Source organism: Amblyraja radiata, chromosome 3 (genome assembly GCF_010909765.2).
Source record: "Amblyraja radiata isolate CabotCenter1 chromosome 3, sAmbRad1.1.pri, whole genome shotgun sequence".
Classification (NCBI taxonomy): domain Eukaryota; kingdom Metazoa; phylum Chordata; class Chondrichthyes; order Rajiformes; family Rajidae; genus Amblyraja; species Amblyraja radiata.
Genome location: NC_045958.1, coordinates 18,925,676 through 18,941,279, shown reverse-complemented (window position 1 = coordinate 18,941,279; position 15,604 = coordinate 18,925,676). Strand labels below are relative to the sequence as shown.

At 43.8% G+C, this 15,604-nt stretch overlaps 1 protein-coding gene across 3 annotated transcripts in view; it reads left to right on the top strand.

Moving 5' to 3' along the window:
• The window catches only part of fbxl17 (F-box and leucine rich repeat protein 17), a 558,587-nt gene that overhangs the window by 358,961 nt on the left and 184,022 nt on the right, over positions 1–15,604 (top strand). For all 3 annotated transcript variants that reach the window (XM_033017392.1, XM_033017391.1, XM_033017390.1), the window contains one exon: positions 359–435. In XM_033017392.1, coding sequence (XP_032873283.1) covers positions 359–435 — 77 coding nt within the window. The remainder of the gene's footprint in view (positions 1–358; positions 436–15,604) is intronic.

Sequence of the window (15,604 nt, the reverse complement as noted above, 5' to 3'; positions counted from 1 at the left end):
GTCTCTGCATTATGCTTCAAAAAACTGTCATGGATGCATTTTACAAATTCCACTCAGCCTCTTGCACTAAGGTAATCCCAGTCAACATTGGAGAAGTTAGAATTACCTGGTATTACAACCCGATTGTTTTTCTTCTGCAGAAACATAAGACAAAACAATCTTTCCCTTTGGTGACATTGAGTTATTGTTGCTTTAGTACTTGTGATTGGAAGAGTGTGTAATGATAGAGAGAACTTGGCATTTTGTTTTATCTCATCAATTACAACCAGATATTGTGTCAGGAATTCGTGTTTGCTTAATCGTTTAAACCTTTGACTCCAATTTGTATTAACTTAGTGCCTTAATTTGTTTTTTGTAGATGTGTGGAATTCATAGCTAAGGAAGGAAAGAGCCTGAAGGAGCTGTACCTGGTATCCTGTAAGATCACTGATTACGGTGCGTATGCTGCTGTTTATCTCTGTTGCCTTTGGGATATGTGTATGTCTGCAAACTTGAGATTATAGGGTCATCTAATATGTGCAGGGCATTGAGGCATCTCAAATGTGATCATAAAAAATGGAGGCATTTTTGCTGAAGTAGGATTTTTCAAATGTCCACAGTGGTCAATTATTTTACGTTGCATTGTGACTGCATAGTAACTTCCACAAATTTACCAAAGTTTAGGGCTTGAAGTATTGAAACTAAGCAATGTTTAGCGATTGCAACAGATATAGCAAATTCAATTTGAAATAACTCCCTCATATTCAGAATTGAAATGTTTAATATACATGCAGTTCTTTAAACATCTTTTATAGAGTAACTTTACAAAACACTTCTACATTGTAACACATTCCAGTATTGCCATATCAGGAAAATAGGTGGATGGTTGATTTTAGGTTAAGTTAATTGTTAATATTTGAAATGCAGGAGCGATGTTACTAGAACCAAGATATACAATAGATTTTGCTACATTTTTCAGACCAGCTGACTTGCAATGTTGTCATGAAAGTGCTCATTTTAATGGTTGGTTATTTGTAATGCCGAACCCAACTGGGGTACTTTGGATTATTTTGCCCTATGCTTCGCAAAGTCTGCAGGTCCCTTTCCAGCCTCATCAGCCATCTCAGAGCTGGAGTAAAAGCAAATCATCTTCGAGCCTGTGAGTCTGCCTTGGAAGAGGAAGATATTAATGCAATAGAAATGTTTATTTTTATTTTTCTATATCTTTCTCCTCTTATTTTAACTTTCTCATATGACATTTAGTTTTCATGTTCATAATTTTATGTTGAAGGACTGCTGAAAATGTTTTGACATAAAGCAGGCGATATAAAATGATTGACCTTGTGATCCTACTCATCTGAATTAATTATTCAGAGTTTGTTCTGGGATAGTTTGCTACCCACGTCTGCAGCTGTCCATTGGTTGCTCAGTTGTGTTTGATCGGACTCTGTATACAACTTCATGTAAGGGACAATGGATGATGCTTCCCTTCTCGGTGGTCAGCAATTGAGATTCATATAACTGATGTCATGGATGTGTATACGATGAACAAACCTTTGTCCTCTGACCAAGGCAAAATGGCTCACCTAGCGGTTGATAAGATGCTTCATAGCAGTGGCTGCATTTGTGAAGGACAAAGAGGTCTGATAGGCTGTGGGCCGAGCATAAAAAATGTGTCTAGAAATCAACTTTCGTGACCCATGTCTCGGAACTACATGAAATATTGCACAGATTTAGATAACATATAATTGAGAAGGAAGTTATAACTCGTCAGTGCCAAAAGTTGCACATTAATTAATTAAACTAATTAGAAAATAAGATCTTCACTTCCCGTCTAGTGTCCAATGCCCATATTACACCATGGGGAACCTATTTCCATGTTGCTGTCTATTTAAACCATATATTATTATACCACATATATAATCTGTAATCATATATAGTTATGTATAATTATATTATATAAAAATAATATGAATATAATTGTGAGTGTTTTTTTACCGTGATCTGTGTGGGTTTTCTCCGAGATCTTTGGTTTCCTCCCACACTCCAAAGACGTACAGGTTTGTAGGTTAATTGGCTTGGTGTAAATGTAAAAATTGTCCCTAGTGGGTGATGGATAGTGTTAACGTGCAGGGATCGCTGGTCGGCGCGGACCCGGTGGGCCGAAGGGCCCATTTCCGCGCCGCATCTCTAAACTAAACTAAACAGTCCCCTAGAGTCAGGGGAGAGGGAAACCAGAGATAAGGAAGTTTAAGGTGTGAAAACGAGAGATCAAAGGGGAAGAGGGTGAAGGAAAATGTAGAATAGATACTTTCAAGAGAGAGCTAGATAGGGCTTTTAAAGTTAGCGGAGTCAGGGGATATCAGAATCACACTTTATTCGCCAAGTATGTTTTGCAATATATGAAGAATTTCATTGGCCAGGTCAGTCATAGAATTAAAAGTAACAGATCACTCAAAAACACATTTTAACATGAACTCAAAAACACATTAAAGACAGTGGAGTCAGGGATATGGGGAGAAAGCAGGAACGGGGTACTATTTAGGATGATCAGCCATGATCACATTGAATGGCAGTTCTGACTCGAAGGGCCGAAGGGCCTACTCCTGCATCTATTGTCTGTTGTCTGTTGAATGAGACTGCCGCCGAGGTCCGGCTCGTGAACCAGCCTAATTAATGGGTGAGGGCAGTTCCTGTGGGTTCCCCCATTTACTGAACCCCACTGACTGCCTGTGTGCAGAGTGGGGATCAGGGCAGTAGTGGGACTGGGGCAGTGCCAGGCTGGGGGAAGGCTAAGGCACCTTCCACTGACAAGAAAATGCCTAACCCTGAGCCTAACTCGCCCCCCTTCCAGAGCTACCCACGACTGGAGCTGGAGCCACTTTGAGACCGGCTGTGGGCTCCGTACGTGTGGCCCCGCAGCGCATCTACCTCGGCCAGCATGTCCTTCTGGATCATTGTGGTGATGATGGTGGGGAGCAGCACTGCCCTGCAGCACCGCCCAGGCCGCCTTCAGCACCCCCATACTGCCGGCTCCGTCAGACCGCCCGCTCGCTCGCTGCAACACCAACCTACCGATAGCCTGACCAACCCCTCGCAGCACCCACCGGCCATCCGACCACTCTCACAACCAACCGGCGGCCTGGCCACTCTCACCACCCACCGGGGGCCCGACAGCCCGATCGATCCTCCACGGCATCCATCAGCCTACAGACAAGCTCGACCGACAGACTGACCGACTGACCCTGACCCTATCCCTAACCCTAACCTTACTCTACATTTGTTATTTATCATTTTTATTTAACAGTTCACATCGTAACTTTATAAAGATAAATCAATTGAAAAACAAAGGTTAGCATTACCTTTATTCCTTGGAAACCTTGTAATTGTTTTGATGTAATGAGGATGCAGCCATGATCCCAGGGTCCTCGCTGCCTAACGATCATAAAACAACGCGCGGGATTGGTCAATTTGCGTCCGACCTCAATGTCAAACGTGCATTGATTGGACAATTACTACTCGGAAAATTGGAAGTTTTTGTCTTTTTTTAAAAAATGTGCAGGTTTTGGTTTTGACGAATTTCCGGAATGATTTATATAATATTTTTACACAATATGTTAAATATTCAGGTAGTTCTGTGAGTTGGGTCACGAACTTGAACAAAAAAGCTCCTTGGTCCACAGCCTATGAGCTTCAAAGGTTTCTGCTATATAATATTAAAATGATTGTGAGAGTTACATTTGTACTTCCTATATCAGTGACTCGTGCAATCAAAGATAGATAACATATATTGTCATCATCATCCTGGTTCCAAGAGAGCCAGTTGTTTAATAATTGAGTAGTTTTACCATTATTACTGATGGAATATTGAGCATTACACTTTTGGGACCTTTTGTGCAGGTGTTTCTGAGTCAGGCGAAACATTACCACTTCCTGTATTTAGATGTTTGATGAACGTTCTTTGTGACAGCATAGCCTCGACAATGGATGACATTGCATATATTCTTGGTATAAAAATGTATTTGTAGAGGAATATTATGGACAGGGTTAGTTCCTATACCTTCTCTGACAAGGTTGGTCATGGCGCTTCAACATCCTCTCCCTACCCCCCATTTGCAATCCTAACCCACTTCAAGAAATTTGTCATCACTAGGTTACACTTATTCTGCCATCCTCCCCCAATCTACTTCCATTCCTTCCCCTCCACCCCCTATATCAATCTTGGCTGGCTGACCTTTCCTATGATCTTACCATTCTTGCCCTCTCCCCCAACTCTCAAGCCTTATCCCAACCTTGCCTTATTTCCTTGGTGTATTATGGTCAAGAGCCTGAAGGCTGCCGGGATGCTCACGGCAGCAGAAGACTCCCGGGATGCCACAGGTCCGATAACCTGCTCATGAAACCCGGTGGCAAGACAAAGGAAGACCTATTGGGCCCCTTGTAGCCACGCACGTCATCAGACCTTGCTCGCAAGGGGGATCTCAGAAGCCGCCGAGCTTGGTGGGGTGTGGCTGGTCGGAGACGTGCCATGTTATTGCCTCCAGCACTGTTAAGGTTGGCTGCAGGGGATGCCCCAGTGGCACAAAGGCAGTCAGGCAAGGAGAGCCGATCGAGGACAGTGGATAAGGCCTTGCAGCAACCTGGGACTTACCTGGTTCAGGATCCACTCCAGTTCATCGAGCCTTATGGACCCCACTTTGGATGTTTTGTAAAGGTCACCAAAATGTGGCCACTCAAGCATGTATGATCTCTGCAAAAATAATATAATTGTGCAGTACACACACAACAATAAAGCACCATTGAAAGAAAGATTGTTCACCTTTAAGCGAGACTTTATAATAGCAAATATGTTTCAAGCCTTCCTACACTATTGTATTTTGTGTTGATGGGCCCTCAAATAAAAGATTTGTTGGCCCACTATTATCATCCCATTAATATACTATATAATTTCTAGTTACATTATTTCTGAAGTAGTAATATTTCTCCAATTTGCTTTATACCAGAAATGCTCTTCATTATAACATTATCTTCTCCAGTTCTTTTCCAGCTCAGAAAATAAATGATAGCTCTGAGCCTGTTCGTTATAAGCTCATTGCAACTATTGCATGTTTCTCCCATCAGCATTTCCATAATTCTGATTAACACAAAGTAGACCCATTCATGTTCCCTTGTTTACTTGGTCCAAACCGATCATCATTCAAAAAGTAATTATTCAGAATCCAATAATTTGTCTATCTGCTGTTTACTATAATTATTTCAAATAATTATACTGTAATTAATTTGATCCAGGATGTTTTTAAGTGGAAGATTTTGAATGTAGACAAAATGTGCTATTCCAGCTAAAGCATTGTTATTTTTTGACCGTTTGACACCTATGGAGAATTTGCCACTTGTTCTGGCAACAGTTTGTGAAAGATTAGTGTTGAGAGGAAGGTCACAATCATTTCATTTATGCTAAGGTTTGAAAAACATAGGCCATTTGTTGTGATTGTTTTATTTTTATTTGGATTAATGTGCGACGTTTGGAAAGCACAAGAATATAAGAGCATGAGATAATCTGCCTCTTGAGCTTGCATCATCGTTTGATACGAACAGGACTGATTTGATCTTGGTATCAACTCCAACTTCTTGCCTATTCATTATGGCCCTTGACTCCCCTATAGACCAGAAGTCTGTCTATAGTATCCAAGAATATACTAAATGATTCGGCCTCCTTAGCTCTCTGGAGTAAAAGAAATCCAAAGATTCTCAATCCTGTAAGAGAATATCACAGAGTTGCATTTGGCGATGTCACTGATTAACTACAGCTCCAAGATTAAATTATTTTTAGTTTCCCCTTTCCACTATGTTAAAAATAAGACACTGACAAAGGGAAAAATATTCTTTATGGTCAGCAAATTTAACCACTATTTAACTAAACGTAATGCAGTGAAAATCATAATTATTCTAACATTGGCTTATGTAACAGCCCCTTCAAAGCAGAATTTGTCTCTGTGATGTCAAATGTTCAGAAACCATTCACTGCGAACTCCCTGAACAACTTGTCCCTTCCCACCCAAACCACTCCCTCCCCAGGTACTTTCCCCAGTAACTGCAGGAGATGCAACACCTGTCTCTTTACCTCCCCCCTCGACTCCATCCAAGGACCCAAACAGTCTTTTCAGGTGAGTCAGAGGTTCATTTGCACCTCCCCCAACCTCATCTACTGTAACCGCTGTCCCAGGTGTCAACTTCTCTACATCGGTGAGACCAAGCGCAGGCACGGCGATCGTTTCACTGAACACCTCCGCTCAGTCCGTCTTAATCTACCTGATCTCCCAGTGGCCCAGCACTTCAACTCCCCCTCCCATTCCCAATCTGACCTTTCCGTCCTGGGCCTCCTCCATTGTCAGAGTGAGGCCCAGCGCAAATTGGAGGAACAGCACCTCATATTCCGCTTGGGTAGTTTACACCCCAGCTGTATGGACATTGACTTCTCTAACTCCAGATAGTTCTTGCTTTCTCTCCCCATCCCTTTACCCTTCCCAGTTCTCCTTAGTCTTACTGTCTCCGCCTACATTTTATCTTTGAGAAGTTGCAACAGAGAGGTAATATTATTGTGGTTATTTACCATTTGAAATCTACAGGAAGAATGATGAAAATATGAGATATCTAAACGGGTGTTTCCATAAGTAAGGATACCAACCTGTGACATGGGTGGTCAAATTTAAAAGTCCTGGAGCCGGTGGAGGGCTTCAGGCGGGGGCTGTTGAGGGGGGGGGGCAGTGTGAGCATCCTGGGGCCGGGGGAGGGCTTGAGCTGTTGGAGGGGGCGAGCGTCCTGGAGCTGGGGAGGGCTTGAGGAGGGGGCTATCGGGGAGGCGAGCTTCTTGGGAAGGGCTTGATGCAGGGAACCCCAGCCCAGGGCCCGGGGGGGTGGGGGGGGGGCAGAAATGAAAGATAGAAAGGAACATACCCGTGGAATTGTCGATTTACTGTTGTGGAAATAAATATGGCGATAAAAATTCTAGAAAGGCCCCAACTGCGCAGGTGTGGCTGAGGACCCGTCGGGTTCCTTTTGCGACACTAGTAAAGACGCGCACAGGAACTCTCCCCCAACTACACATGGGCGGGTGGGGGCGCTGTTTTAAGTTGATTTTTTAAAATGTTAATAACTTTTAAAATATACCATTGATCTGAAAAAAACTTGTTTCATTCACAGCACAGGGCACAAAACTCTCCCCCTCTCTCCCCCCTCCCTCTCTCCCCCCTCCCTCTCTCCCCCTCCTTCTCTCCCCCCCCCTCCCTTTCTCTCACCCCCACTCTCTCCCCCTCTCTCTCTCTGCCTCTCTCTCTCTGCCCCCCCACTCCCCCTCCCTCTCTGTGCCTCAGTCCTTTCTGTGCCTCTGCTCTCTCTGTACCTCTGTGCTCTCTGTGCCTCTGCCCTCTCTGTGCCTCTGCCCCCTCTGTCTCCCCCCCCTCCCTCTTTAGCCGCGCCTACGAGTTGGGGGCTATGTGGGCGTGGATAGGGCGGGGGATGGGGTAAAAGGAGCAAATGAATAATATATAATATCAAGGGGGGTGGTTAGTGTGTGTGTGTGGGGGGTGGTTAGTGTGTGTGTGGGGGGTGGTTAATGTGTGTGTGACACCGCAGGCCCCCCCCTCTCTCTCTGTCTCTACCCCTCTCTCTGCCCGTCTCTCTCTCTGCCTCTCTTTCTGTCTCTGCCCCTCTCTCTCATTCTCTCCCTGCTCTCTCTCTGCCCGCTCTCTCTCTCTCTCTCTCTCTCTCTCTCTCTACCCCCCCCCCCCCCAAATAGGTCCCACGGTTTCGTACTACTTAAAATACAGGATATGAAACAATAAAAATATTACATAAAAAAACAGGAAAATAACCTGGCAGTTTCACTACTGAGTGCTGTATTTACAGAAACACCCAAATATAAAAGATAAACCTATGAACATAGATATACCTTTAGATAAAGCAGGTGATAGCCATGGGAAAGAGAAAAAGGAGTAAGGCATGAAGAGTCAGAAATAAGGGGAGATGTGCACAAAGAAAGCAAAGAAAGATAAAGACAAATTACCATACTCTTGGACTGTCAAGTGAATTTTACTGATCATCTGAAAGCCAGAAATAAATTTACTAGATAGATTTCAGTGCCATGTTGCAGATATTTGAAATGCCCCAGGCACTTTATATTTTGAAATATATTTTGCTCTTGCTGTTGAGTTTTTGTGGAATATTGGTATAAGAGACCGGCTGTCTTTCTGGTTTACTTGAATGTATTGCAGAAATATTCCCTGCAATCAAAGTAGAAAAAGATTCAAATGCTGGCAGTTTAAAATAAAAATACTGGAGATAATGAAACAGTTCGTCATATTCTGATCCGAGCAAAGGCAGGAGACCCGTGAGGTGACCTTTCAGCAGTCATTTTTAACAAGGGTCATCATCCATAATATTAATCGCCCTTTCTCAAATGGATGTTGACAGTTCTACATTTCCACAATTTTTTGTCCCCACAGCCCAGATATCATGAAGTTCGGGCTGTGGATGAATCGATGAATAGAAGATTGAGGGGGGATCTTATAGAAACTTACAAAATTCTTAAGGGGTTGGACAGGCTAGATGCAGGAAGATTGTTCCCGATGTTGGGGAAGTCCAGGACAAGGGGTCACAGTTTAAGGATAAGGGGGGAATCTTTTAGGACCGAGATAAGGAAAACATTTTTCACACAGAGAGTGGTGAATCTCTGGAATTCTCTGCCGCAGAAGGTAGTTGAGGCCAGTTCGTTGGCTATATTTAAGAGTGAGTTAGATGTGGCCCTTGTGGCTAAAGGGATCAGGGGGTATGGAGAGAAGGCAGGTACAGGATACTGAGTTGGATGATAAGCCATGATCATAGCGCAGGTATATGGGACTAGGGGAGATTATGTGTTCGGCACGGACTAGAAGGGTCGAGATGGCCTGTTTCCGTGCTGTAATTGGTTCACGTTCCATTAAATCTGAAGCTCAGCAAAAGGTCAAACATCGATTCACCCTATCTAATCCTCTCACAATTTTATACACTTTTTTCAGATCACCTCTCAGCCTCCAAGGAATATTTGCTCTATTAGGTATAAAGTCCTAGCCTGCCCAACTATAGCTCGTGCCCTCATGTCCTGGCAACATCTCATAAATCGACGCTCTTTAGAATGTTTTAATTTTGAGGAGGTCTTCAGCTTGATTCCCATTGATTTTATTGCGTTAAGATAAGGTGTATTCAATTTGAAATATATTTTACAGTGTAATAACATTATGATTTGTGGTGGGATTATTGAAGTCTGTAGATAGACACAAATCATGAGATTATTGAATTCTGCAGATGGACACAAAATGCTGGAGTAACTCAGCGGGACAGGCAGCATCTCAGAAGGCTCTCGACATGAAACGTCACCCATTCCTTCTCTCCAGAGATACTGCATGTTCCGCTGAGTTACTCCAGCTATTTGTGTATACTCCAGTATTTTGTGTATATCTTTGATTTAAACCAGCATCTGCAGTTCCTTCCTACACATTGAATTCTGCAGCACTGTTTTCTGCCGGAGTTACGAATGGAGAATCGGCTTTTTGTTTTAATTTGGTCTGTAATATGTAGGAAACACCAGCAAGACCACAATTATTTCCCACTCCTAGTTCTACGATATATTTCATTTTTCTTTTATCCAAATTTGATATGGGTGTGACATTTGCTATAATTCAGAGAATGGCAAGACATCCAAATGCTCTAATGAAATTTGATGACCTGGCACAAATATCATTTCCACAGTGATGTTAGGTTTGGAATCCCAGGATTCTGGTTAGACAACCATGAATGAAATAAGGAGTTTGCATGCAATTCGGAGCAGATTGCAAATATGATTAAAATTTAGGTGACAATAGCGGTTGCTAATTTTAATTTTTGATCATGGAATATGAGTGTCGCTGGCTTGATCAGCATTTAGTGCCCATCTTAACTCAAAATAGTGTCCAAGTAAAGTAACTACAGGTGCACAACCTTTTATCCGAAAGTCTTGGGACCAGACACTTTTCGTAATTCGGAATTTTTCGGCTTTCGGAATGGAAGATTTTTAGCGTAGATTTTAACGGCTGGGTCAGTGGTAGAGTGCTCGGCTCATATCCGCAAGGTCACGAGTTTGCGCCTCGATCCCGGCAGTTACTCGATCGCAATTTTGAGTCTTCAATGTAGTTTTTTCTTGCAGAATAGGAGAGAATAGGGAGGGTTAGGCTGGGATCATTCTCTGCAAGATGATCTTAGTGCGGGAGACAAGTGTAGGAGAGGTGTACTGACTGTGTGGGCAGAACTTTGGAAGTGATTGCCCACCATTCTCAAAAGCCGCTGTGTCTCCCTGTCCCTCCAACTCCAGAGGAATCCGCTCCCCGATGGGCCGCTACGGCGACAAGTGGCAATTCGCCCACAGCCCGAGCTGCGCCACCCCAAGAACAAGACGTACCTTGCACACCATCAGCTTCTGCGTGTTCCTCTGGAGTTGGAGCGGGGCTGGGCTAGAGTTGCTGATCTGGGATCTCCATGCTTGCAGTGGGCCTGGGGGTCGGTGTCCCGATGAGGAGGCGCAGCTCGGGCTGTGGGCGAACTGCCACTTGTCGCCGTAGCGGCCCATCAGGGAGCGGCTTCTGGTGGTCCTGCCGTCTCTCAGCTCCTGTCCAGGGGGGTGGCCGGAGACGTCAGGACCAACAGGAACCCGCTCCCTGATGGGCCGCTACAGCGACAAGTGGCAGTTTGCCCACAGCCCGAGCTGCGCCCCCTCATCCGCAACCCGGGTTCCTCTGGAGTTGGAGCTGGGCTGGGCTAGAGTTGCTACTGGCTGTGAGTCTCTGGGATCTCCGTGCTTGCAGTCGGTGTCCCGTTGGTCCTGACGTCTCCGGTCACCCCCCTGGACAGGAGCTGAGACTGGGAACTGTACCGCCCTTGCCCCCTCTCTCTGCAACTGCAAACAACCCCACTCTCCTGCTCACCTGCAAGGGCGGTACAGTTTTTGTCCCTACGGGGAGCGTGTTCCTCTGGAGTTGGAACGGGGCTGGGCTGCTGCTGGCTGTGGGTCTCTGGGATCTCAGTGCTTGCAGTGGGCCTGGGGGTCGGTGTCCCGTTGGTCCTGACTTCTCCGGTGACTGGCACTGACTTGCTGGCATCGCCGACGTGAAGACAGTGCAAAGCCCCCGCGCCGGTGCAATGGGCGGGGAGCTGGAGAGGGGAGGGAAGGGGTCACACACATGGCCGGGAAGCAGAGGGGTGTAGGTGGGGTGAAACTGAAGGGAGCGACAATCTGCTGCTGCTGCCTGCCCACTGAGTTAAAAAGTTCCCACGCAAGACTCACGATACACTGTGTATCGTGAGTTTACCGTGGGAACTTTTTAACTCAGCGGGCAGGCAGCAGCAGATTGTCAATTATTAACCCTCCCGCGCAATATACCCTCACCTTCTTTTTTATGAATGGGGATTTATTTCCCCTTTCTTCGAGGACCGACCGGAGGTTCCGCTGTCACCTCTGTGGGCCGCCCTCGGTGAACGTCTTCAAGGACCTTTCTTCAAGGACCGAAAAAATGTCCGCTATTCGGAGATTTTCGTTATTTGGAATTTCGGATAAAAGGTTGTGCACCTGTACTGTGCTATTACATTATTTTAGCATATACCAGTTAGAGGTATAGAGTCATACAGTATGGAAACAGGTCTTCAGTCTAACTTGCCCATGTCAACTAAGATGTCCCATCTACACTGGTTCCTTCTGCCTGCGTTTAGCCCATATCCCTCCAAATCTTTCCTATCTATGTACCTGGCCAAATGGATTTTAAATATTGTTATTGTACCTGCCTCATTACCTCCTCAGGCAGTTCTTTCCATTTACCCACCACCCTCTGTGTAGAAAACGTTGCCCTTCTCCTATTAAATCTTTCCCCTCTCACCTTAAACCAATTGCCTCTGGTTCTTGATTCCCCTATTCTGGGTAAAAGACTCTGTGCATCTACCTTGTGCATCCCCCTCATGATCTTAGACCCTCTACAAGATCAGCCATCATTCTCCTGCACTCCAAGGAATAAAGTCCTAGTCTGCTCAATCTCTCCCTGTAGCTCAGGCCCTCAAGCCCTGGCAGGCAACATACTTGGCAAAATCCTCAGAACAATCATGTTAATAATACATAGGTGCAGAATTAGTTCATTCGGTCCATCAAGTTTACGCCGCTTTTCAATCATGGCAGATCCATCTTTCCCTCTCAACCCCCTTCTTCTGCCTTCTCTCTGTAACCTTTGACACCCTTACCAATCAAGAATCTATCAGTCTCCGTTTTAAAAATACCCAACGACTTGACTTTCACAGCTGTGTGTGGCAATGAATTCCACAGTTTCACCACCCTCTTGCCAAATAAATTCCTCCTCATTTCCTTTCTAAAGGTACGTCCTTTTATTCTGAGGCTCCCGTGAATGGAAACATCCTCTCCACATCCACTTTGTCTATGACTTTCATTATTTGGTATGTTTCAATGAGATCCCCTTTATTCTTCTACACTTCAGCGAGTTTAGAAGGATGAGGCCCCGAGCCATCAAACACTGATCACACGTTAAGCCTATCATCTCTGGGATCATTCTCATAAACTTCCTCTGGACCCCGTTCAATGGCAGCTCATCCATCCACAAATATGGAGCCCAAAACTGCTCATAATACTCCAAATGTGGTCTGACAAGTGCCCTATAAAGACTTGGCATTACAACCTGCTTTTATATTCTAGTTCCGCTGAAATGCATGCTAATATTGCATTTGCCTTCCTTATTACCGATTCAACCCACAAATTAGCCTTTTGTGAATCCTACACCAGCACTCCCAGGTCGCTATGCAACTCTGATTTCTGAATCCTCTCCCCATTTAGAAAATAGTCTAATGATTTATTCCTACTACCAAAGTGCATGACTAGGCTGTGGGCCGAGCATCAAAAATGTGTCTAGAAATCGGTTTTCGTGACCCAAGTCACCGAACTACATTAAATTTTTCCACAGATTTAGATGAAATATAATTGAGAAGGATGTCATAACTCGTCATTACCAAAAGCCGCACATTAATTAATTAAACTAATTAGAAAATGAAATCGGGAAAGTAAGAGCCCTCTAGTGGCCAATGCCCATATTACACCATGGGCAGCCTATTTCCGTGTTGCAGTCCATTTAAACTATATATTATTACACCAATATATATATATATAGCTTGTAAATATGACTAATCATATATAATTAAGTATAATTATATTATATAAAAATAATATGATGAATATAATTGTGAGTGTGTTTTTTTAATGACACAGGAGCAGAGGCTGCAGAATAGCTAGAGAAAGAAACATCTCATAGTACCTAGGTCTGCATGGACTTCCATTCATAAAGTGTCAACCTCTATTTAATGTCAATGAGACTTACACTGTAATTTACTACCATTGATAAGAGTTCAAGTTCAAGTGGAGGGTCAGGCAGAGGCTACAGAAAAAAAAATCTCATAGTCATTAAGTCTGGATGGACTTCAATTCATAAAATTTCAACCTCTTCTTAATGTTAATGAGAATAACAATAGGTTACTACCATAGAAAAATTAGTTCAAGTTCACATACACCAATTCATTTCGACAGAAACATCAACCATTTCTGACCATTTCTCACTCCAATGGAAGCCTATAAAGTGCGATCAATATCCCTCCGTTTTTCTCCCGTGGTCGGGGCCTGGAAATTGGCTGCTGCGGACGGCACTATGTACAGCCTTCCCCCCCCCCCCCCCGACTGCGGAGATGATCCAAACACACCCCGCGGCTCCACGTTCGCGAATCGGCCGCTTCTTAATTGAGAATTCACTATATTAAGTACCTAGGCCCCGCGGTCGGAGCACTTTTTCCCGGTAAGTTATCGCAGGCAGCTCCGAGATTAGATGTTAAAGACTTATTAGACTACAACAAGCTGGCATTAGGGAAAATGTTTAATTTACTTTGTTATGGATACACATAGTTTAGGCCCTCAACTTCATGAATGAATGAATGAATGAATGAATGAATGAATGAATGAGTGAGTGAGTGAGTGAGTGAGTGAGTGAGTGAATGTGAGTGAGTGAATGAGTGTGAATGAGTGAGAGAATGAGTGAATGAATGAATGAATGAATGAATGAATGAATGAATGAGTGAATGTACAGCTTCCAAATCTCATTTTTTCATATTATAAAAGGGTGCAATTAAATTAATTAAAGTCCATACAGATAGATTTTCATAAATTCAGACTTTCGATCTTACCTTTCAGTTCAAGTTGATTCACAAAGTTTGACTGCAGCACCTCAGCAGCGACTTTGCTTTCAAGACTTTCTTCCTCTTCTATCCACTTAGCAGCACATTCTTAATGCTTTTCTCACTAAATTCAATTACCCTGCTGCAAGTTTCCACGACATGTATTCCACAGAACTAGAAAGAACCTTCATCGGAATCTCCAGTAAAACAGGCATCAGTGAAGTCCTCTCAGCCATGTTGTGTGCTCCCTGCCTAGCTAGTCTGAAACAAAGAGCGTGATTGGCCAACTGGCATACAACTTAATGTTAAACGTGCTTTGATTGGACGAAAAATACCCGAAATGTTTCCGTTTTTTCTCTAATTGAATAAAAATGTGCAAGTCTTATTCATGACGAGTTTCAGGGGTGATTTGTATAATATTTTTACACAATATGTGAAGATTTCATGTAGTTCTGTAACTTGGGTCACGAAACACTGGAATAAAGCTCCTCGGCCCACAGCCTAGACTGCACACTTTACTACGGTATATTCCATCTGCCACTTCTTTGTCCCCTCTCCTATTATTGTTTCGGAGTTATTGTTATTGTTTCAGTTCAAAGGCCCTTCATCTGAACATAGTATCCCACATTTTCCCACATACACTTTAATAATCTGCTTATCAAAAAGGTCCGACATAACAGGATTTAATTTTGATCTAATTTCAACTTGTGGCCTTGGATTGTGGCCCAACTCAGACCACATTATAAAAAAGCCAGCTCAAGCTTTCTTCTTTCTCCGCCAGCTCAAGAAGTTCAGAGTGAGGAAACATCTCCTAATCCGATTTTACACAGCCATCATCCAAAACACGCTCACTTCGTCAATAACAGTTTGGTACAGCAGTTTGGACACTCACTCCCGTAATAAACTACAGCGCATTGTCAACAAAGCATCCAAAATCATCAGCAACCCCCTCCCATCAATAGAATCACTCAATCTCAAACGGTCCGTGTCAAGGGTGAAGAAAATCATTTCTGATCCCTCCCACCCAGCTCACCACATCTTCCACCTGCTGCCCTCAGGGAGGCGCTACAGCTTACTGCCTGCCAAAACATCACGATTTCTACCCATATGCAATTCGAACTCTGAACACTCTATGATAATATCACAAAGCCACCCCGTGCATGTACTGTATACTGTATGTTGTCTGTGTTTTATGTTATGTTATGTTCGGTTTACTGTGTTCTTCTGTACCACAAACTGTATGTCTGTATGACTGGAATCAGCTTATTGTGTAAAATCCTGTACTGAACATGAATTCCACCAGCTTGACTGTGTGGTCATTAAATAATCTTGAATCTTGATTGGATTC